Below are 24,660 nucleotides of genomic sequence, written 5' to 3'. Positions count from 1 at the left end.
GGAAGACCTTTGTCACCATAATGATTCAGCTTTATTTAGGAATAAACCCTGGATTATCATGGATGATTTCAATGAGATATTGGAGGTTGAGGAAAGTTCGGGATTTTCGGAGTTGGGAAGGCTTCCTAGTGGAATGAGAGACTTCCAGAGGATGATTCTTCATTGTAATCTGTCAGACTTGGGGTATCAAGAACCGTTTTTCACGTGGTGTAACAAGAGAGAAGAAGGGGTGATTTGTAAAAAAATGGATAGGGTTCTTGTGAATGATGCTACTCTTCAAAAGTTCCCAAATGCCTATTCAGTGTTTGAGCCCGGAGGGTGTTCGGATCATATGAGATGTAAGTTACAACTTCTTCCTCCCAGTGAGAAAATTAGAAGACCGTTCAAGTATGTAAATGTGATAGGGAGCTTGCCAAGTTTTTTACCTATGATCAAGGATTATTGGGAATCAACTCAGGTCCTATTCCATTCTACTTCAGCGATGTTCCGGTTTTCAAAGAAGCTAAAAAATCTGAAACCATTTATTAGAGAGATTGGTAAGGAAAAGCTTGGTAACCTCACAAGGAAAGCGAAAGAGGCTCATGGCATTCTTTGTGAAAAGCAGCAGCAAACTTTGTCTAATCCAAATGATGACACTATAAAGAAGGAAGTTGAGGCTTATGAAAGATGGATACATGTTGTTAGCTTGGAGGAGGATTTTCTAAAACAGAGGGCAATGCTGCATTGGCTAGACAAGGGGGATCAGAATAATAAAACTTTCCATAATGCCATTCGGTATAGGCAAGCTCAGAATTCCATCCGTGAGATAAGATGTAAGGATGGAAGAATTGTTACTAAGCAGATGGAGGTAAAAGAGGAAGCAGTGAGGTTCTTCTCTGAGTTTCTTAACCAAAAGCCTGATTCTTATATTGGTACTACCACTGACGAGTTAAAGGATCTGATGGAGTTTCGATGTACATTGGAGGATTGTCGGCTCTTGGAAGCAGAAGTTACTCAAGAGGAGATTCGTAAGGTATTATTCGCCATGCCTTCTAACAAGTCTCCGGGTCCGGATGGGTTTCCTTGTGAATTTTTCAAGACTGCTTGGCCTGTTGTAGCTCATGACTTCTTGGTTGCTGTTCAGTCTGTTTTTAAATATGGGGTTTTGCCTAGAGGGGTAAATTCTACCATTCTGGCTTTAGTACCAAAGAAAACAGACTTATTGGAAATGAAGGATTATAGACCCATTGCATGCTGCAATGTTCTATATATATAAGGTGGTTTCAAAAATCCTTGCTAATAGACTCAAGCTCCTTCTTCCTCGGTTGATCACGGAAAACCAGTATGCGTTTATCAATGGAAGGCTTTTGATGGATAACGTGATGTTAGTTTCGGAGCTAGTCAAGGATTATCATAAGGAGACAATATCTCCTTGCTGTGTGATGAAAATAGATGTCTCGAAGGCTTTTGACTCCGTTCAGTGGTCATTTGTGCTCCAAAGTCTTGAAGCAATTGGAGTCCCTCAAAGATTCATACACTGGGTAAAGCTGTGTATAACAACTCCTTCATTTTCTGTTTAAGTTAATGGTGAGCTTGGTGGGTACTTTCAGAGTTCAAGAGGTCTGAGGCAAGGATGTTCTCTATCTCTTTATCTATTTGTGTTGTGTATGAATGTGCTCTCTCGTAAGATAGACAAGGCTGTGCGGGAGAAGAAGTTAAAGTTTCATCCTCGTTGTCAATCTCTGTCTCTTACACATCTCTGTTTTGCCGACGATTTGATGATTTTTGTTGAAGGTTCTAAGGAGTCAATTGAGGGAGCTTTATCTGTATTTGATGAGTTCACGAAGTGGTCGGGGCTGAGTATAAGCATTGAAAAGTCTACTCTTTACATGGCTGAAGTTTCAGGAGAAGAAAAGAGTAGAATCTTGAGTAATTTTCCCTTTGCTATTGGTTCTCTTCCAGTAAGGTATTTAGGTCATCCCCTTATGACTCAGGTGATGAGAAAGTAGGACTACTTACCTCTACTGGAGAAAATCAGAAATAAGATTGGTACTTGGACCAGTAGGTATCTTTCATACGCGGGCAGACTGTAGTTGATCAAAGCAGTTCTGGTGAGCATAGCGAATTTCTGGGCATCAGTGTTCAGGCTGCCAAGTCAATGTATGAAGGAGGTTGAACAACTGTGTGCTTCTTTTCTATGGTGTGGTCCGGTTCTTAAATCATCTGGAGCAAAAGTTGCATCGAGTGATATTTGTAGGCAGAAAAATGGAGGTATGGGAATAAGAGCTTTAAAGGAAGTGAATATTGTCTATAGGTTAAAGATTATTTGGAGGTTGTTGTCGGGCGAATCTCTTTGGGGAAGATGGATAAAGATTTATCTTCTGAAGAAGAAGAGTTTCTGGGCAGTTAGTGGGAAAACACAAATGAAGTCTTGGATGTGGAAAAAGATACTGAAGTTGAGGGAGACTGCAAAGCCTTTCTTTAAAAAAATAGATAGGGAATGGTCAACATGTTTCTTTTTGGTTTGATAACTGGTCGGATCAGGGAGTGTTGTTTGATTTCTTTGGAGATAGAGGAATTATTGACTTGGGGATTAAGAGAGAAGCTACAATTGAGGATGTTTGTTTGAGTAATAGAAGAAGAAGAAGGCATCGAACAAAGACCCTCAATGTTATTAAAATGGAGTTGTCTAGTGTAAAAGAGAAGCCAAGAGAGGATGTGGAGGATGTAAATCTTTGGAAATGGAGGTCGGGTTTCAAATCAACTTTCTTGACTCAGGAGACGTGGCAGATGGTTTGGAAAACTTATGTGTGCTGTGACTGGGTTAAAGGTGTTTGGTTTGCTATGGCTACTCCGAAGTACGCGTTTATGTTCTGGTTGGCTATGCTAGACATACTCTCTACCATGGACAGAGTAGCTTTATGGAACCAAAGTGCAGATACTACTTGTGTCCTCTGTAAAATGGCAATGGAATCCAGAAACCATTTGTTCTTTGAATGTTCCTACTCTTCACAAGTTTGGGAATATCTTTCTCTTGGAATTCTGAGAAGCTCTTACTCCAACGTCTGGTCCATCATTGTGCCTCTGTTATGTGATGGTGTTAGAGAAAGGAAGAGATCTTTTTGCATCAGATATGCATTCCAATCAGCTATCTATACAATATGGCGGGAAAGGAACAAAATAAAACATAGGGAGAAGGTCATACCTATATCTATTTTGAAGAAGACCATTGATAAGGGTATAAGGAACAAGCTGAGTTTGATTAAGCAGGATAGGAGGAAGAGTATGGACGGAGTCCTCCAATTTTGGTTTGAGACAAGAATATAGCTCTTTGGTTTTATAAGTAAGTTCTTGAAGAATCAATGTAAAGGGGTTTTTGAATTAGGACCACACATTATGTAAAAAAAGCTTTTTTGCTGAATAAAATTTAACATTCATTCAAAAAAAAAAAAAAACTGTTTCGACTTTCTGACCCAAAAAAAAAACATTGTTTCGACTATCATGGCTCATCGTGAAACACTGCAACTGGTTTAGTCTACTGAGTACGTTTTATCTGGATTTAGAGCTATCATAGACTGTAATATCATATTGATCAAGATCTCTTTAATTTATGTGTTAATACTATTGGAGATAAACTTGAAGATAGCTTAGGAATCAAGTTATTCTTATCCTAGTTGAAATAGATAAATACAAATAGTGTTTTCCTAATGAGTTTAGGATATATATCTTTATATAAGAAGATGGTGAGGTGTGCCATGAACTTGTGAGTTTTAGAGATTATTTGTGAGAGCTTAAGTTTTGAGATATTTTCTTGAGCTAATAAAATTGTGTTTGATAAACTTTGAGTCTCAACATAATACGTTTGGCTAATAATTGGTATCAGAGCGAAACAAGGCGTGAACGATGAGTGATCTTGCAATCGTAAGCGTGAAACCGAAGGAGGGATCGTCGTCCTTGAAGTGCCCTATGTTAAGCTCGGTCAATTACACTGTCTGGGCTATTAGGATGAAGATCCTTCTCAAGGTACATAAAGTTTGGGAAATCGTGGAGGTGGAGACAACCGAGAGTGACAAGAATGATATGGCCATCACTCTCATCTTCCAATCTATTCCCGAAGCACTTATTCTTCAGCTTGGTGATATAGAGACTGCAAAAAAGGTTTGGGATGCGATAATGTAGGCGAAGATGAAGCAGATAACGAAGATCAAAATAAATTGATGTATGCAAACTCGGATAACCAAAGCACTCAATCAAATCGCGAGTATAATGGACGAGGAGGACGAGGAGGAAGGTTCAATGGGAGAGGTCGCGGAGAGGAAGATATTATCGTGAGTTCGATATGTCAAAGATAACGTGTTTCCGTTGCGACAAAACATGACACTTCGCCTCTGGCTGTCCAGATAGATTACTGAAGCTTCAGGAAACATATGAGAACAAAGCCGAGGACACTCAAGAAGCTGACAGATTGCTCATGCACGAAGTTGTCTACCTTAATGAAAAGAATGTGAAACCGAAGGATTTCGAAGATAGTTCCAACAACGACAGAATTTGGTACTTGGACAATGGGGCTAGTAATCACATAACTGGAAAACATGATTATTTTAAAACTATTGATGAATCAATAACAGAGAAAGTACGATTCGGCGATGATTCAAGAATCGACATCAAAGGGAAGGGGTCTATACTTTTCGTGAGCCAAAACGGATCAAAGAAAGTACTAGCTGATGTCTACTACATCCCGGATCTTAAGAGCAACATAATAAGCCTCGGTCAAGCAACAGAATCAGGGTGTGAGATCAAGATGAAAGATGGATATCTAACCCTACATGATAAAGATGGAAAGCTCATTGTGCAAGCTAAGAGATCAGTGAACCGTCTCTACAAAGTACTTATGGATATAGTTGATGTCGAATGCAATCAAGTCACTGCACAAACAGAGACAAGCAAGTGGCACACACGCTTAGGGCATATTGGAACGAGATCAATGAAGATGATGATCAAGGATCAATTGGTGATAGGTCTACTGAGTACGTTTTATCTGGATTTAGAGCTATCATAGACTGTAATATCGTATTGATCTAAGATCTCTTTAATTTATGTGTTAACACGACTTGATTGTTAATAGAATGTTAATAGAATATTTTCATATTTCTATTTGTGTAAGGTTAGATGATTTATATAAATGTGACTTAATGTGCTTGTATGAGCTTCTTGCGAGTACTAACCTTAATACATTTTCATCATGATTATTCTTTCATATCTCATCAAAAGTCAATCTTGATAAAGTCACCAACTAGATAGTTTAAGTCACACCAACTATATCATAAACTAATTAGAAGAAAAGAGGGAAGATTAGCGCCCATTGTTAAATTACTCAAGGTTGCATAATACAATAAAACAACTGAACATTAGAAAATAATCAATTTAATCAAAAACAAACATAAGAGAATCAAGCAGCCGTTAATCCAAGAAAATCAGCAGCGGACTTAGCCATGATATGCGCAAACTCATCAAAACTAATAACACCGTCACCGTTAGAATCAGCCTCCGTCATCATCTCCGTCAACTCGCGATAAGTCAACGGATGTCCCATTTTAGCCATTGACCCAGCAAGCTCCGCCGCCGTGATTTGACCGTTACCGTCACGATCGAACGAACGGAAAACCTCCATGAGCTGCTCCTGGTTAATGAGCACCTCCTCGTTGAGGTCGGGGAGAATCGCGACGACGAGCTCGTCGAACTCGACGGAACCGTTACCGTTACAGTCGATTTGGTTGAGGAGGAGAGTGATTTGATCGCCGCGAGGTTTGATGCCGAGGGAACGGAGGAGAGCGGCGAGCTCGAGCTGTGTGAGGCTTCCGTCGCCGTCCATGTCGAAGCGAGTGAAGATGTCTTTGAGCTGTTTGATCTGATCGGTTGGTTTCGCGGACGCCATTGACGGAGGCAGAAGGAAGATAATTATTATTCTTGGAATTGGATTTGAATGGTGAATCACAATACTAAAAGCCAAATATGGTGCAAAGAGAAGCATGCCACATCAATTAAAATAATCCACCAATCAGAAGTTTTCTTTTTGACATGTCATTGTTTCTTCTGTCAAAATGAAAACCAGTGGATTCGTGTGGGCTAAATCTATTTGTAGTAGCCCAAATTGACACACTATAGAACTCGAACATACTTCGTCTTCTCCGTTTCAGCTTCATGAAATTTCCGTTATCGACCCATCTCTTAACAATTAATTGTATTCATTACTATCGACTTTATGAGTTCGTTTCGCTTTGCTTTGTTTCTCCATCTGTATAAAACCTCCGGCTATACTTTAATCCACCCAGAAACACTAACCTCCATTGAAGAAGCTGGAGCTATGGCAATGAAACCCAACGGAAAGTCTCCCCTCTCCACCGGAAACTCTGGCTTTGTATTACTGCAGATCAGTGCCGGAATGGTCGTCTACTGGATCACAAGATGAGACCTTCAAATATTTGGAGCCAGAGCTCGATGGTGACAACGGAGATGCCATGGAAATAACGGGATAATGAAATTCTTCTTTCATTTCTTCTCCTGAAACATTTTCAAGGAAGAAACAACTCTAAAAGCGTAGTTTTTGGAATTTCAGATCCTTAAGGTAATTGATTTGTCAGCCAAATGGATTTCATAGCTTCCAATGAATAGTTGTCCTAAACACAAATTTATGGATGTCAATTGTGAAGAGGCTCTTTTTATTCAGTTTGCTTACTTACTTCTCTAACAGGTTGAGCGAAGCTCACTGGACATCCTACTGTGTTCTCAGTGCACCACTGCTTAGTTGAAGTCAAAGTTTTCCCCTAACATTTTTCCTCTATTCTTATAGTGACTGCTATCAACATGGGATTGAGTAACTCTTTTCAAATATTCGATGGTTAGTCTCTGCTGATTTTTCCACTACATAGTCTCATATTAAATATTACGTTTGCTATTCTAATCGTGTACTTCAGACATTAGCTTCGTATAGATCTTAGCATCCTAATACCTACTAAGAGTTGTGAAGCTTCTTCTACATCTACACTAATGCATGTGATTGTTTATCGTCGTTTGTAGATTATGGCTCTTTCAAGTGATTTCCCTGGAGTGTATACAGAAGTAAGATTATTACGTCTTCTTCCTTAAAATACTCAAATCTAGCCCTGTTTTTTTTTTTTTACTTTTGTTGTGAAAGTACTGATTTATGTTATTCATATCAGTAGAATATGATCAGTCCATCATATAACTTTGATTCATAGAGATTATAAGTGGTATGCTTTTCAATTTTGCAGGCTATTATAATAAGAGGCCTATAAAGAATATAAAAGTACAGAACTTATTGTTGTATGTCTTTGGGATGGCTTTTAGTGTTGTTGCTATAGTGATCCAGATTTCGATGCCATCGCAAATAAGTTAAGACAAAACTCATCTTCTTATTTCTGTACGTATTCAGTAACCAATTCCCTCAAGCTTCATGTAAAATAATTCAAGAAACTGCCACTTATTTATAGTGTTGGTATCAGAGAGCTCATTATTATTGGGTTGCCAACTTCACTTTCATAATTTTATATTTGTCAATTACTGTTCAAAGTAAATAAATCAATCATATTTTTGTACAGCACAATTTAAGCGTGTGATTTTGGGCAGCGATCCTGAATCTCTCATTGTTGAATATACCAACTCATTCTTTGTATTTGCGGCTTAATATTTTGACTATACAATAATTGGGCGGAAAAGCAATTTGAAAGCGTGAACGGAATGACGTTTTCTCTAGAACAGGAGTCATGGGTAAACATGATTTTCAGTCTGTGATCAATTACTATACATAAATAGAAAATGCCATTTTCTGTTCTAAAATGTTTTTTAATTAGCCCTTTTCCTAAACATATATTTATAAGCTCTAAAATGAACTATAGTCTAGAGTAATATTATACTCATTCTGTTTCAATTAATTGGTGTTTTAAGATTTTTGTTTTGTTTCATAATAAAGATGTTCTCTTTATTCAAAATATTATATTTTTTATTAGTTGAATTAATTTTTAATAATATTTTTATACAATCAAAATAAATTTCATCCGTAAACGAAAAAGTCTCTGACATATCAATTTAAAAATGAATCTAACGGTATGAATTTTGAATGGGTTGAGTCTTAAATGGAATGCGTTCAGATGTATTGATTTTTCCATTTTAACATTCCTATATGGATGGATGTAAAGAAAATTGCTAATAGATTATTTTGATCTGGCATTAGAGCATTTTTAACTTCACTCCATTTTTTTCCTGCAAAATTAAGTAAAACTAATTATGGATTAAAACACTTTCTAACCTTATTTTATTTGTTACTCCAAAATAAAGTTAACTCCATAGATAAAGTAATCTACTTTTGTTTGTTCATTATTTTATTATGGAGTAAAAAATAGAGTAGGATTATAATATTTTTTACTCTATACTCATTTTTACTATATTTTAAAAGGAAAAAAAAATATTTACATTAAAGATACTCTTAGAAGTTCGACGACTCATATAAATCTAACACACACATATATATATATATATATTATATATATGCATGTTATATTATTAAGGGTTTCAGACATCAGTAAACAATTAATAATATGAGTTTGTTATAGTATATATTGTATTCATTCTATAAAATATATATTTACATTCAGATATAAATTATGAAGTAATCGAAATTCAATTAAAATATAGGAAAATAACCCGGGCGTAGCCCGGGAATGTCTCTAGTAGTTCTTAAAGACGAAGAAGCGCGTTTATGGAGACGAAGTTGAATTTTTTTTATTATTATTATTATTGTTATTATTGTTGAATTGTATTCCCGCGTAGTAAAGTAAAATTTAATTACATTATCTTTTCTTTTTTATTGATTGGTACTATGAATTTTGTTTTTCAATTATTGATAAGATATTAAATAGGTCGAGACAAAGGGTTGACGGTGATATCATTTAAATTGGAAATTGAGTAGGAAGAAGCACATTATTAGACAACAATATTTTTGTTTACTAGTATTGATTATGTTTTATTCTATTTTGTAATAAATTAAATATTTAAATGGACAGTTTGATTTCATAGTATATATGATTTACATTATACATAATCTATTTAAAATCGATTGCGCCTACTGTCAGTATCTTATATATCTTCTCTATTAAAAGAGAAGTACCATTTTTATCTATTATTTAGAAGTCTATTAGGACCATTTCATTAATCACATAATATGACATAATAATTAATAGAAATATTAATAATAAATTAATTTTAACTATAAATTTGAATTTTATTTTCAGTTATAACAAAATCTGTTGAGAAAAATCTAATAAAATCCTACTAAATTTTTAAATATTTTTTATTAAATATTGCATTAATTAATTTCGTAATTAATTAATATAATGCTTTCATTTAAATAAATTATCATCTACCACTAAAACGGGTTCAAATTTGTTAATCATGTCATATATTTTTATACAAATGAAGTTATTAACATATGTTAAAATTTTATTTCTACAGCTATATATTTTCAAAAATCATATGTTGAAGAATATTTTTTATTTGATTATTTCAAATCATGAAAACTCGAAAACGTAATAAAAAAGGTAAAATGAATAAAACAAACTCCTATATTAATAAAGTAATAAGAAGCCTAAAAAATAAAATTAAAGAGTTATAAAATACATAACACTAAGATATAAATTGTATATTTAAATTTATATAATAATATCAAAATTAAATATTTATAAAATGAAAATATACCAATTCTAGTTTAGGTGTTTACTGATAAGTGATGTATTGTATATTTTTTTTTTTTGAAAATATATAACTAACCTACTATAAGTATGTTACATTTTTTCTTTAAAATTGAAATACCAATCAAACTTATTATATATTTTCTGACCAAACCACTTATTCTAGTATTTGTTAAGTAAAAAAAAATGCTAGTTGTTCTGCTGTATATCTATTTGTAACCTAAATCTTTCATGACTTATTATCCAGAAAAATGCTAGCAAGAACTTGTCATTATATGATTTTTTTAACAAATCATATCATTTGTTTATTACATGATGAAAAATATTTGGCAGATATAATATGAATTTCTGAAGTTTGGAACAAGCGAAACACCAACCTAGTGGATTTCTTTTTCCATTAAATTCAATATGTGAAGTTGTGAAAATACATACATATTATAAATATTCTTCAACTATCTCATAACAACTTACAAATCTTAGGTCAAAGTTGTTATTAACACAACTTGACATTGACGAAGAATTTTGAACCGTTCTTTTCCCCAGAAGCTTAAAAAAAAACTCACTATTCTTTGAAAACTTCTCCAAAGCCTTCAAATTCTTCAACATACAAAACCTTGCATCTCTATACTCATAGACTCTTTTCTCCTTTCCGAATCACGCCCTGTATTTTTTCGACATTCACAAGTGAGACCCGTTCTTTTTATCCTTTAGTTTATCCCCCATTTTGCATAAAACTTTCTCGTGTTCTTGACCAGCTTTTCAGGGAGTCAAGGAAGATAAAGATTGCGATTTGGAGAACAAGAGAGTTGCAACAACACGATACAACAAGGCAATCAGCTACAAATGTGTTAAGATGTTCCATGGAATCTTGAAGGAGAAAGACAATGGAAGAGATTAAAGAACAAACTGAATCCTAACATATTGTAGTAATTTGGAATATTTGGTTTGAAGGAACTCCTTGGTATTGCTTCTATATAAGGAAGACATTGGGAGAAGGCTAATTAAGGAAGCACATATAATAAATGAAGTTATATGGAGTATAATTTTTAGATAATATAATGTGTGAACAGATTGACAAAAAATAATAATGTGTGAACAGATAACAATAATGGTGGCTAATTTTCCTTAAACATAACACTCTACAATAATGTAGCCATTCGATCAAGCTATTCTTGTTGGTAGGGCATGGACGAAGAAAATGGTTTTCCATCAAGCAAGAATCAATCATTAATTTCTTATCTAGCTCAAACAGTTTGTTATAATAACTTAAATAAGGATCCTGTTTACAGATAGTATTCTTGAAATACTCGTATGGCTACAAATCTTTATGGAAATAGCAACTAAAGTGTATTGAAATCAAATACTGAATAAGTTTCATCTGAATTGAACAAAAAGATAAGACGTAATTCAAAGCTGTGTTGTGAACAGGTGTCCATTGTATACACGCTAAATATCGTTTTAATAAACATCTAAGCATAGGCTATGTGAATCGGAATATCAAGAATCAAGATAGGATGATACATTGATACGTTTGGCAAATACATGCATTGACCTTATCCTATACGACCATCCCTAAGCCATTACCAGATAAAGTAGATAAACTAAGATTAAAAGTTGATAATAATAAAAATAATTTTCATGATTAAGGTATAACATAATTGGTAAGACAACATTTATAGGATCATACAGAAATAAAATAACTTCATAAACATTTACATGAATGCTAATAACAAACTAATTCGAAGTTTATTATACATCGATCTGTTATATATATATATATCAACAAGTTTTTCTTTTTTTTTTTTTTTTTTTTTTAAAGGGTTTTCATTAATTTAAATAGAAAAGCAAGCAACATAAAGAGTTGATTGTATTTTACAAACAGAAACAAGTTAAAAGAGACCCGGTTAGCATCATGGAGGCTTCCAAATGCGCAGGAGGGGAGTTCCTAATGTTTGACCAAGAGCGACCATTGCCATGCACTTGTCTGAGACCATGCGATGGATGTTCCTACCCAAGACAGAGGATGGAATCGTTAGACCTGAATGGAATATGATGTTACGCTCTTGCCATAAACTGTAAACAGTTGCTTGCCAAGCTTGTAGTAGAGCAATTTTGATAGAACGATCTGAAGAAGCATTCGGTAACCACGTCATAGTCGCATTCCATGAGGTTGGAGGAGAGGTAAAATTGAGACGAGCACAGATAGATGACCAAACTTCCACCGAATATTGACACTCAAAGAATAAATGATTCCTTGATTCATCAGCATTACCGCATAGGAGGCATATAGTATCAACATCTAGACCCCAAGAAAGGAGACGGTCTAATGTAGGATTCCTATCAAGAATGAAGAGCCAAGTAGTTGTTGCATGGCGTGGGATGAGTCCTTTGTGCCAGAGGAGGGGAGCCCAAGCTTTTACAGGAAGATGCGGCCGAATAGCCTCCCAAACCAAACGAGATATGAAAGATTTATGAGTATTCCCGTTGACGGTCCATTTAGGAACATCTTGTCCATTAGCTGGGGAAATTGTGGTAAGAAAAGACAATAGCTGAAGCTAACGATTAGACCTTGCTGCAGAGAAAGATCAAGAACTCCCATTCCAAAATTCTGAGACCAGCGCAAACAGTGAGATCCCCAAGAGGGTTGGTCCATCTTGACCAAGATAGCTGTAAAGAGGGCCAAAGGGAGTCCATGGATCCCACCAGAAATAAGTGTCCTCTCCTCCGCCAATAGAAATTCTGATGAAGTCCAATTTGGGCGAAGCTTGAGTAATCTCCTAAACATCCAGGAATAAGTATAATTTTTCTCATTGGGTGACCAAAAAGAGGCTCTGTTCAAGTATCTCTGTCTCATCCAAGCTACCCAGATAGATCCAGCGCTGAAGAAGAGCATCCAAATTAGCTTCAAGGCACATGTTTCACTCCATGTTTCTATATTTCGAATACCTAAGCCACCCTCTGTTTTCGGAGTGCAAAGAGCCTTCCAAGCAACTTTTGCACCTGTTGAAATCCCAATAGTCCCATGCCACAGGAATGAACTGCAAAGAGAGTTGATAGCTTTCATTACCCGCTTTGGAAGGAGAAAAGCGCTTGACCAATAGCCAATAATGCCCGAGATGACAGAGGTTAGCATGGTTAGCCTACCCGCCATTGAAAGGGATCGTGTAGTCCAGGAACTCAATTTCTTTTTGATCTGCAACAAGAGCGGATCACAGTCTGAGAAAGACAACTTCTTCGTACAGAGAGGAGTTCCAAGATAGCGAACTGGTAAGCTAGAAAGAGCCAGCCCGAAATGACTAGCAATTCGCTGAATCTCAACTTCCGCAATCCCTGAAGAGAACATATTCGTTTTACTTACATTAACTGCAAGGCCATACATCATTTCAAAATCTGATAAAACGGTAAAAACTCCTTCCAGCGACGATTCAATGCCCTCGACGAATATGAGTAAATCGTCAGCAAAGCACAAGTGAGTAAGTTGTTGATCAGCACAGTCCTGATGGTATCCAAAAGAGCCTGACAATGCAGCTCTGTTCAACATTAGCGAAAGAATATTCATCATCATGACAAAGAGGATTGGAGACAACGGATCGCCTTGCCTATGACCAGTTTTCCCCTTAAAATATCCCGAGGTGACTCCGTTAATACTAAGGGAGAAGAACGGAGAGCAGATGCAGGCTTTAACCCATCCGATGAAGATGGGAGGTAAGTCATAGGCTTGAAGAGTACTTAGCACAAAATCCCATCGAACTGAATCGAAAGCTTTCGCTATATCGACCTTCAATGTTATTTTTGGGACCTCTGAGTCTTTATGGTAGCCATTTAGAACCTCCGAGGCCAACAAAATGTTCTCAAGAATCAACCTATCCTTGACAAAGGCCGTTTGGTTAGGGAGGATGATTGACGGGAGGATAGACTTTAGCCTGTTGGAAATGAGCTTCGAGATCAACTTGTACTGTGTGTTAAGACACGCTATGGGTCGAAACTCTCGAATAGTGTTGGCCCCAGGCCGCTTGGGAAGAAGAACCAGGGACGTGGAATTTAAAGACGTGGGCATGAAGCTAGTCCTGAAAAAATCAAGCGTTGATGAAATAAATTCCTCACCTAGCACACTCCAAGCAGCTCTAAAGAATTCCACCGGAAAGCCGTCAGGTCCCGGAGTCTTATTACTTTTCATTTTCTGAAGACATGACAAGATCATATCGGGAACAAACAGAAGAAGGCACGCATCCTTGTCCTGGGGTGAGCATTTACGCTGGATGATAGCCTCAAGAAAGTCTGGTAGACCAGGCCAGAACATACCACGAATTGTACACAAAATACCTTCAAAGTACTCCACTGCAAGAGCGTGCACCTCCTGAAGCGAGTTTGTAGCAGACCCATCATCGCGGTAAAGTTGTTTAATCGCATTCAGACCATTTCGCATCGTCATCATACTATGATAGAAAGGCGTATTGAGATCACCTTCGCCTAGCCACTTAACTCGAGAACGTTGCCTGAAAAAACTTTCCTCAGCAAGACGCAGAGAAATCCAACGGTCCTTAGCTAGTACCTCCATCTGCACGTTGATCGGCGTAGGATCATCAAGGGCTATGAGCTGAGCAGAAGTAAGATTAGCCTCTGCTAGGTGCACACGCTTCTCAATATCACTATAATTATCTCGGTGCAGAGACTTCATAGGCCTCTTAATGCTTTTCAGTTTAAAACAGAAATCCCTCAGTGTGAAAGCCCGAGTCCCCGCCAAATCCCAAGCTCCCTTAACAACCTCTAAGAATTGTAAGTTCTTTGTTAATAAATTGTAGAACTTGAATGGCCGCGAGCCGAAAGACAGAGGCGGAGAGACCAGTTGAATATGACAAGGACAATGATCTGAAAATTCTGGAGCAGAAAACTCGCAATAGCTTGAAGGGAACCGAAGAATCCATGCCCCATTAACCAAACATCTGTCAAGTTTTTTACCTATGGGGTCTGAAGGACACTTATTAGTCCAAGTGAATTTAGGGCCTGTAAAAGGAAGGTCAAAAAGACCTAGATCACCCAGACACTCTCCAAACAGCCGCATTGCTCGGTTTGTCGTGTTAATACCCAGGTTAGAAGTTTCGTCAGGATGAAGAATTTCATTAAAATCTCCTCCCACAATCCAAGGCTTGTTAGAGAGATCAAAAGCTGCACTTGTGTCTCTTAGAGAACTCCAGAGATCTTTTCGAAGCTCGACCTCATTAGAAGCATAAATAGCCGTGTAGACAATAGAATTCCCATCCTCCAAATTAACTTCACAAGTGATAGATTGGAGGTCTGCAAAAAGAAGCCTTACTGTAACCGGGTTTCTGAAGATAAACCAGATCTTCCCTAACGGAGACTGGTGGTAGTTGTCCAAAAGTGACCACCCAGGGCCCAAAGAAGATAAAATAAGTTGCTTGCTAGATTCACTAACGTGCGTTTCAAGAAGCGCCCCAAAAGGAATTGACCGTCTATTGAGCCAAGAATTAAGCGGGCTATGCTTAGTATTATCTGTAAGTCCGCGCACGTTCCAAAAAAATGTACTCGACATTGGATTATTTAGATGGGGTGTGATCCTTCTTCCATTCAATTGGAAGAAAACCACTGGTTCCTTGACGAACCGGAGATGAATATTTACGCTTCTTCTTTTTCCTCTCCGCAGAAGATTTAGGAGATGAGCCGAAGAAAACCGTTGAATTAAGCCATGTTCCAGTACGTATGAATATTGGAGATGAAATATACATGGCCAAATGTCTCTCACTTCAACCATGCATGTCTTCTGTCTTAAAAACGTTTAGTTCGGCAATACTAGTAAGTCATGCTTACATAACTGATTTTTTTTTTGTAAATGATAACTGATTTTTATTTGTTATCGTCAATCTCGACAAGTCATCAAAATCAATCAAGTAGTATAGCATGATCAGAAACTATGATCTTTACCAGTTGCTCTTTTATTTACTCATTGCAGTCCTGCACTAAACCAACATATATATATATATAGCTTTTTTATACAGAACGTTAATGCAATTGCATTTGGTGGCATATGTATACACATGTTCGAGCTTCAAACAAATCAACCAATATTCATAAGTTTTTTTTTTTAATAAAGGACCAATATTCATAAGTTCAAAAGAAGTAAAATGGCATAATAATCGTCAACAGTTACTATTGATCTCTTAGAAAACCTATTGGAAAGTTCATCTCTTTGAATTATGCTGATGACTAATGACGTTATAGTGGTCCAAAACCCTAAGGGCCAACCGACCAAAAATCTACATCCCGACCGTGTCTGAATTAATTTTTATGGTCCATACAAATAAAGCAAGTTCATGCCAGAATCGAGTCCTATTGCCCAAATTTTCAGCATAGGTCCACGCTAAGCCTAAACCAATAATCTGCACAGACCTAGTGATAACGATGAATCGAAAGACTGAAAGAACAGAAACAGATAAAGTCAATTATTTCATCATTTCTAGTTTTTTTTTGACAACATAGGAGCTATACTCTAAGCAGAAACCATCGGTTGAATCAACATATAATATAGCTGAAGAAGAACTCCTTGCACCACGTGCAAGCTTGTCCGTCATTGTGTTTTGTGCCTTTGGAATATGTTTGATCTTGAAACTAGGGAAGAAAGTCTTACTGCAGCTGAATTCTTCTATATGTGTAAGCAAAATCTGGCCAATCCTCAGGTGATAACACCATCTTCACCAACTGAGAACAATCTGCCGCGAACACTACATCTGAAAACTGCAGAGTCTTCATGCATTCCATAGCCCAAATCAACGCCTCACATTCTGCATGTAGAGGTGAATGGCTGCAGCGGAGATTCATTGCCCCCATCATTACGTTCGATGTCCCCCTCATTTGACAATACCACCCTTGTCCAGTGAAAACATCTTCTTGCCGCCAAGCCCCATTGACATAGCACACTCTTGTATGCTCCATTAATTGTCCGTTATCACCTGACTGGGCATTTCCATGTTATTCTGGAACTAAAACTTGCGCCTCAGTCCAAAGAGTACTTTCAACTTCCGTTCTGCGCAAAATTTCCTGAGGATTCCCATCCTTATTCTGATAAATCTTATCATTTCTATTCTTTCATCTATACCACATAATCCAGGGAGAAACAATCAGAATCAAATTCCTTCGGAATTCTCCAAAAAAGATAGTCCAAACTAGTGTAAACCAAAGAAGATAGGAATATTCCGGGGGGGGCGAAGGGATCCTAGATAACGCCCAAGTTTGTAATGATAGTGGACATTCAAAGAGAACATGATTTATAGTTTCCTCCTCTATTCCACAAATACTACATCGTAAATCACAATCTATGCCACGTGACTTCAAATTCTTGATTACCGGTAAGGTCCCAGATTAAACTTGCCAAACAAAATGTTTAAGTTTCGGTGAGCATTTAAGTTTCCATGTAAACGCCAACAGTGGTGTAACATGTGGTTCATAAAATATTGTCCTTGGTCCCCTATGTGGATATAATGACTCTATCCTGAAACCTGATTTAACCGAATATTTACCGGACTATGTATACATCCAGCCGGACGTATCTGGCCTCTATGTCCTACTAACTGCTATCTCATGAATGATCTTTACTTCGTCTGGATGAATATATGCATTGAGCAAGTCTACGTTCTAGGATCTATCAGTCAGATTGATGATATCTTACACCTTGAGAGATGGATTTAAAAATTGAATTTGGGTTTTTGGTAATGCTGACCTCGAGCGAGGAAAAGGAATCCATGGATCATCCCAAACAGAAATTGATTGCCAGACCCTACTCTTTTGATTAGTCCTTTTTTAACCAGAGATCGAACTGAATAGATGCTTCTCCATCCATAAGAAGAAGAGTAAGATCTGTGATCATCCAAAGGATGAGAGTTCCGCAAATATCTTCCTTTAGAAACCTTGGTAAATAAACAATCTCGTTTATCTATCAATCGCCATAATTGTTTGGCCAATAAAACTGTATTAAAATCTTGGAGATCTCTGAAGCTTAGAACACCCTCTTCTTTATGTATGCAAAAATTATCCCAAGGAAACCAATTTCTTCATTTCTAGTTCAAATACATAAAACTCTTTCAATCTCCACACTCCCTCTAAAGTCCTCTTATTGTAAATCTTATAATCTACGTACCTTAAAAGTCACTATTATTTTAATTAAGTATAATTAAAAAAGCATAAATCCATGCCGATTGATAGGGCTCATGCCAAGAAATTAATCAGTATTTACAATTTCTTAGATTCCATGAGTTCCGCGAGTGAATGGTTACTGATTGAGAAATTATATTCGACTAGCTTGCAATTGCATCATTGCAAGCTTAACTATATTTGGGGTTGGGACGATTTTAAAACCCGTTAATGTTTTCTGTGAATGGACTTGTGTCATGTATGTTAGAGTATCTCCAATGTAAAATTTTATTTTTTCTTTTAAAATAGAGTAAAAGTAAATACGAAGTAAAATTCCATTTTTGACGTAAGTTCCACCAAAGTTCTATCTGGTAACAAAAGTACAACCGGAAGTGAAAATACATGATGTGTTCTTTCAGAGTTATTGGCAAAATACCTCTTCTCCTTTGAAGCCACAAGGGTTCGAAAGATAAGACTCCACCACTCAATAGTTTCCAAGAATATAGCTAGTAAGTTTCTTGGAGACCTATTCCAAAATAGATTTGTGTAGTCATTTTCAACTTAGATCAGAATATAAACATATATGTTTTTTTATTGTCAGCTATTTATTCTCATACTGAGGACAAAGTGAGTTGAATTCACAACACGATAAGCGAGTAGCACAAGGTTGATGATCATGAACTCCCATCTAAATATTTGTTAATAGCTTAACCAATACAAAAGAGTTTTGAAAAGAATATATAATAGCTAGTAAGTTCCACCAAAATTCTATCTGGTAACAAAGGTACAACCGGAAGTGAAAATACATGATGTGTTCTTTCAGAGTTATTGGCAAAATAACTCTTCTCCGTTGAAGCCACAAGGGTTCGAAAGATAAGACTCCACCACTCAATAGTTTCCAAGAATAGCTAGTAAGTTTCTTGGAGACCAATTCCAAAATAGATTTGTGTAGTCATTTTCAACTTAGATCAGAATATAAACATATATGTTTTTTTATTGTCAGCTATTTATTCTCATACTGAGGACAAAGTGAGTTGAATTCACAACACGATAAGCGAGTAGCACAAGGTTGATGATCATAAACTCCCATCTAAGTATTTGTTAATAGCTTCACCAATACAAAAGAGTTTTGAAAAGAACATACAATATAATGCAATGAGTTAAGATTTTAGATATCTAGTGAGCTTCTGTCACACAAGACATACCAATCTCAGTGGCCAATCAATCACAAACACGTTTCAACAGCAAATTAATCAACTACCCAATAAATACATAACATCCTAAGAAATTGCAAAATGAGACTTTGGTTAATTAAATAACCGGTTGATATTTGAGTTGTGTTATGTTGTGTAACTTGTGAATTGGTACACTCATAACGTTACCCTGCAAAATCATAAAACTTGAATACCAATTTCGATGTATTCAACAAAACAAAATGAAAAAAAATATTCAAAAAGAACCAAAGTTTTCTGACTAAGACTGACATAGGAGCAATTGAGTTGACAATTGTTCCTTACTGGATCCCATAAAATTCATCTCTTTCCTTCAATCTTCGTCATCATGATGATGAATCTCTTTGATGATGATGTCCGAATAACCATTTCCATCCTTTGAAGCTCCTTCGACTCCTACTCACCTCTCGATCCTTCGTGGTTAACCGGCAAGATCCTCCTCCTCCGTGTTCCAAAACGCCGTCGTTTACAACTCGTCCAGAGGAATCGAATTTAATCTCGATAAAACCAGGCTCTTCTTCTTCACCATATTTCACCGATAAAACCCTTCTCGTGAAACTCATCGCCGACGAATCGCTCTTCCTTGCTGCTGCTTCTTAGTTGCTCCTCTGTGGATAATTATTCTCCCTCCGAGTATACTCTGTTTCGCTGAAATTACTCCTCCGTGGATACTCTGTTTCATTGAAGTTACTCTTCCTCCCCTCGAAACAGCTTCTTCGCGGCGGCTCTGATTCACTGAAGTTACTCCTCCTTGTCTCCGTCGTCTCGCTGAAGTTGCTTTCCCTCCCTTCGAAGTTGCTCTTCCGATGCTCTGTCGTCGTATCGAAAACCCCTAACCCGCCATTGACGCTCAAGCTTCTCGCGGCGGAGAAGGAGCTCCTTGCACCGGAATAAGACGACACGTCTTCTTCCGACCCGATAAAGCACCCGTTTCCTCCTCGGAAACTACACAGAGATCTTGATCTCGAAACACTCTGTTTCTTACCATCGTCGTTGTAATCCAAAGCTCTCTCATTTATGAGATTAATCTTCCTGAAGAACCTTCCGATCTTTGAGAACCTATGATGCTTCCTTTTACTAATCTCAACGCAACTGCTACTACTCCTCTTGAACACCACAACTTCCTCTGTTTTTCGACTCTTCTCCGTCGTCTTCCTCTGTTTCGTCGCCTCTTCGTCGATGAAAGAAGAGAACCGGACGACGTTTGAGGTCGGATTAGGAGAGACCTCGGAACATGAGCAAGAAGAGAGTCTCTGTTCACCGCATTCGGAGCATACGAGGTTAACTAAACGGTCGTTGAGACAGTACGGACAGATTCCGACAGCGGAAACAGATGGATGCTTCCGACAAGAGAGGTCGGAGGGCGTGCTGTAATAGAATGAAGCGTAGTCGTTTCTTCGCTCCGTTGCTGTTCTCTTTCCTCTGTCTTTCATGTTGGGCAAACAAAACAGAACAGAGAGAAAAAAAGAGAATAAAAAGTTTCCAAATTTGGGAATATTTGTATTGTTTTTGGGCATTGAGATCGAGAGAAGAGTTGCACAAAAAAAAAAAAAAAAAAAAAAAAAAAAGAGATCGAGAGAAGTGAGATAGCGTAGTGACGCTCTCCAACCAATAAAAAATTATTATTTTAGATCTCGTATCTTTAACTAAATAACTTGACAAATTATATTATTTCTTCAAAATAAAATTTAAAAATAAATAAAAATAATATATAAAAAACGAATTAAAAAAAAAAATAATATTGTCATCAAAACACAAAACCCTAAACTCTAATATTAAACCCTAAGCTCTAATACTAAACATAAACTCAAATCTTAAACCCTAAACTCTTTGGTAAACCCTAAATCCTTAGATAAACCCTAAATCCTTGGAAAAACACTAAACATGTTGTCAACAAAACATTAAACCCTAAACTCTAATCCTAAACCCTAAACCCTTGGGAAAACCCTAAACTCTTGGGTAACTCCTAAACCCTTAGGTAAACCCTAAACTCTTGGAAAAACACTAAACATTTGGATAAATTCTAAATTATAAATCTTAAACACTAAACTCTAAATCTTAAAAACAAATATTTTTTTTTTAAATAATATTTTTTTTTAAATAATATTTTTTTTAAAACTATTGTTATTTTTATTTATTTAATCTTTTATTTTTTATTTTAAAAGCATAATATAATTTGGCAAGTTATTTTGTTTTCTTAATTTAAAGATACTAGATCTAAAATGACAACTTTCTATTGGTTGGTGAACCTAAAGGTTCATTCTAGGGAGTAAACCCAAGAAAAAGTCTTTTTCTTTGAGTTATTCTTGGGTTCACTCCCTAGGGGGAGGTTCACCAACCAATAGAATTTTATTATTTCAAATCCGTTATCTTTTAGAAAAGTAAGCAAAATATTGTCAAGATATATTATGTTTTTAAAATAAAAAGATTAAAAAAAATTAGAAAAAATAGTAGTTAAAGAAAAAAAAATTTAAAAAATTTGGGCAAACCCTAAATCACAAACCCTATAAACCCTTGGGCAAACTCTAAACCCTTGGATAATTCATACTCTAAATCAAAAACACTAAATCCTAAAACCCTAAACCCTAAAACCTAAACCCTTGAGTGTTTAGTGTTTTTGATTTGGAGTTTAGGATTTATCTAAGGGTTTATGGTTTACCCAAAGGTTTAGGATTTAGGATTTAGGGATTAGGGATTAGGATTTAGGATTTAGTATTTTGCTGAGAACGTTAAAAATATATTTTTTTAATTAGTACTTTTTAATTTATTTATTTTTACCTTTTTATTTTAAAAATATAATATGACTTATAGCTTGAGAAAATATTTTGTTTCCTTTTTTAAAAGATTTCGAATATAAAATAACTCAATCCTATTGGTTGGTGAACCTAGAGGTTCACCCTAAAGGGTGAACCCAAGAATAAGTCTTTTTCTTTAGCTTTAAGCTTTATTTTTTTTCTTTTCTATTTATTTTCATTCTTTTTAATTTTCAGCCCCTTTTCAATTGTCCAACCATTTGTTTTTTTTTTCAAATTAAATTGTAATTTAAATGAATTGTCATATTATTTGTTTATGTCAAGTGTTTTTTTTTTTTGGGTACAAATGTTACGTGGATTCAATTCGCGCTGGAAAAAACTATTTACAATGATAAGGTTCCGACAAAAATACAATTCAAGTATTTTTGATATGGTATCCTCACTTTTCAGCAAACCTTAGGGGTTATTCGCTTCTATTGTGTAAAAATTGTATAATCATGCATTGGGCTCTAGGAATAGAGAGTTATTAGTTGGTTATTAGCATGTTGAATATGAATTACCAAAATTACTTACTGAAATTACATAGAGGAGATGGTTAGAAATTTAGAACCGAATAATTAGGGAAAGAAAAGCAAAAAAGAGAAAGGATACGATCAACAAAGAACCCTAGGTTTGTTTTTGATACGATCAACAAAGAACCCTAGGTTTGTTTTTTTACCTTTCGTTTTCTTGAATTTGGTAAAACCGAGGAAAATTATAAATATAAAACTCAATTTAAGTTGGAGTAACAAAATTATTCTACCAGTATCCAAGAGAACACGACTTCTCGATCTTTTAGAGAGGCCATGTCTATCTACTACACCAACAGACCAAACACTATTTGATATTTTTTGTATACTAACATGCACGTCAATGTCTTAAATCAAAAAAACACATTACATAAAAAAAAAAGTTCATTGAGGGATTAATAATTGGAAGGTGTTTTTTCTGATTTTAAAACAGTTAATGGGTTTTCTTCCGTATATGCACCCGTTTCTATTTTGACTGTGTTTAAACATTCTAAAGCCACTAATAAAACCTCCTATACCGTCATCCAAAAAAATGCAAACATAGTACTGTAGACCATAGTTGGTGGAACTAAGACCATGATTAACGGAGTGGCTTATTAGGGGGTCTTAGTTTAATTAGGATTTAAATTAAAAGAAAAATGAGTTAAATGAGAAGAAATGAGTCTTAATCAGGGATTAAAAGAACCAGGTCTTGTGGGACAGGTGTTGTGTGATGGTTATATCTCTCTCTCTCTTTCGACAAAAGAACTCTCTCTCTGTTTCGAGAAAAGAACACGGCGAGTCTCTCCCTCTCACACACGAATCGCGTCTCTCTAGCTTCCCTCGTCGAATCCGCCGGAGAATCACGAAGTCTCAACGATCGGTTCGCCGTCTTTGTCGGAGGAGTCGTCGATTATCTCGATTCAATAGATGACTCGGCGTCGCTCAACCTCTCCTCGTCGAATCCACTGGTCTTTCTCGAAGTTGCAACGATGGGTTCGGCGTCTGTGTTGGAGGATCTTGTTTAGATCGACATCTCCGCGTCTCTCTTGCTCTCCTCCACCTCTCGGAGTCTAATTTTGCATCTCTCCTCGGGGAAGAATCGAGGCGTCTCTCTTGGTGTCTCGACGGCTCTCCCCGACGGCTCTCCTCGACGGTGGCAATTCTCTATCTCTCTCTCCACGCGTTACCTCGGCGAATCAAAAGGTTAAAGCTATGAACTTTTATGTCTCAATCTCTCAATTGTTGCATGTCTTAGATTGTCTGTCTTTCTAAGTTATTTTGATTTGGTAGCTTCATATGATCTGTCTCTTCTGTTTGTTTATGTCTCGTGATTAATAATTTGTTCACCTCTGATCCATTTTTCATTTGGTTATTTTCTATGTGTGTCGAGATTGTTCGGATAAAGAGACAACGGATCAGCAGACATCAACCTTCGTCTAAGATGGTTTGGATCAAGATGGTGCGGATCAAGAGACATCAAGCTTCGTCTAAGATGGTTCGGATCAAGATGGTGGGGGTGAACAGACATCAACGCTCGACTACTATTTCATAGAGGTACATATTCTATTTTTTACAACTTAGATAGATTGAAAGGTTGATAAATATTTAGTTAGGCACTGGATGATGTTGACTGTGTTCTGAACCGAATTGATTGTGCCTTTGGTTTGATAGATTGTGGTAATTAATGTAGTGGTTAGTGATATATTGAACACTGTCTTAGGTAATAAATAAATGTAAGAAGTTAGATAGAAATCAAAGTTGAAGTTCGAGCTCAAACTTAATGTGTTAGATAAATGTCTTCTCGAAATGGTTGGGTGTTATGAACGCTTTCATCAATGGTGATCAATGCTCTTTTCCTTCTTTCCTCCTTCTCTTCTATAAAAAAAATATCATTCTTCTCTTCCTTCTATCTAAAACCAATTTCGAAACATCTTGCTTCTTTTCTTCTTTCCTCCTTCTCTTCTATATGGATTCCAATTCATATACGCCGTGCTCAAACTTTGTTGCCTTGCTCAAACTTTGTTGACCTGCTGAATAGTCAGCATGACACTGTCTATGGATTGGTTGATGACAATGTCGAAGTTTCTTCCTCCCAATTCTCTGTCTTTAGCAGTCAAGCAACACAAGATGAGACCCCTGCAGAGCGTAAGGAAACGAGGTCATGGACGCCTATAGATGACGTAGCTCTCATCAGTGCTTGGTTAAATACAAGCAAAGATCAAGTTGTAGTTAATGAGCA

General features: G+C 36.4%; 2 protein-coding genes across 2 annotated transcripts; both read right to left on the bottom strand.

The window, feature by feature from the left end:
• Window positions 1–5,321: 5,321 nt before the first annotated feature.
• LOC106316270 (probable calcium-binding protein CML16) lies at window positions 5,322–8,775 on the bottom strand. The gene is made up of 2 exons (XM_013754146.1): window positions 8,729–8,775; window positions 5,322–5,971 (listed from the first exon to the last, which is right to left on the bottom strand). The coding sequence occupies exon 2, from the start codon at window positions 5,912–5,914 to the stop codon at window positions 5,429–5,431; it is 486 nt and encodes a 161-aa protein (XP_013609600.1). The 5' UTR covers window positions 5,915–5,971; window positions 8,729–8,775; the 3' UTR covers window positions 5,322–5,428.
• A 10,569-nt stretch (window positions 8,776–19,344) lies between these two features.
• Window positions 19,345–20,623, bottom strand: LOC106317098. The gene has a single exon (XM_013754956.1). The coding sequence runs from the start codon at window positions 20,548–20,550 to the stop codon at window positions 19,714–19,716; it is 837 nt and encodes a 278-aa protein (XP_013610410.1). The 5' UTR covers window positions 20,551–20,623; the 3' UTR covers window positions 19,345–19,713.
• Between the last annotated feature and the right edge of the window lie 4,037 nt (window positions 20,624–24,660).

The sequence above is a fragment of the Brassica oleracea genome, chromosome C9, assembly GCF_000695525.1.
Source record: "Brassica oleracea var. oleracea cultivar TO1000 chromosome C9, BOL, whole genome shotgun sequence".
Classification (NCBI taxonomy): Eukaryota; Viridiplantae; Streptophyta; class Magnoliopsida; order Brassicales; family Brassicaceae; genus Brassica; species Brassica oleracea.
This window is presented reverse-complemented; position numbering and strand designations above follow the sequence as displayed.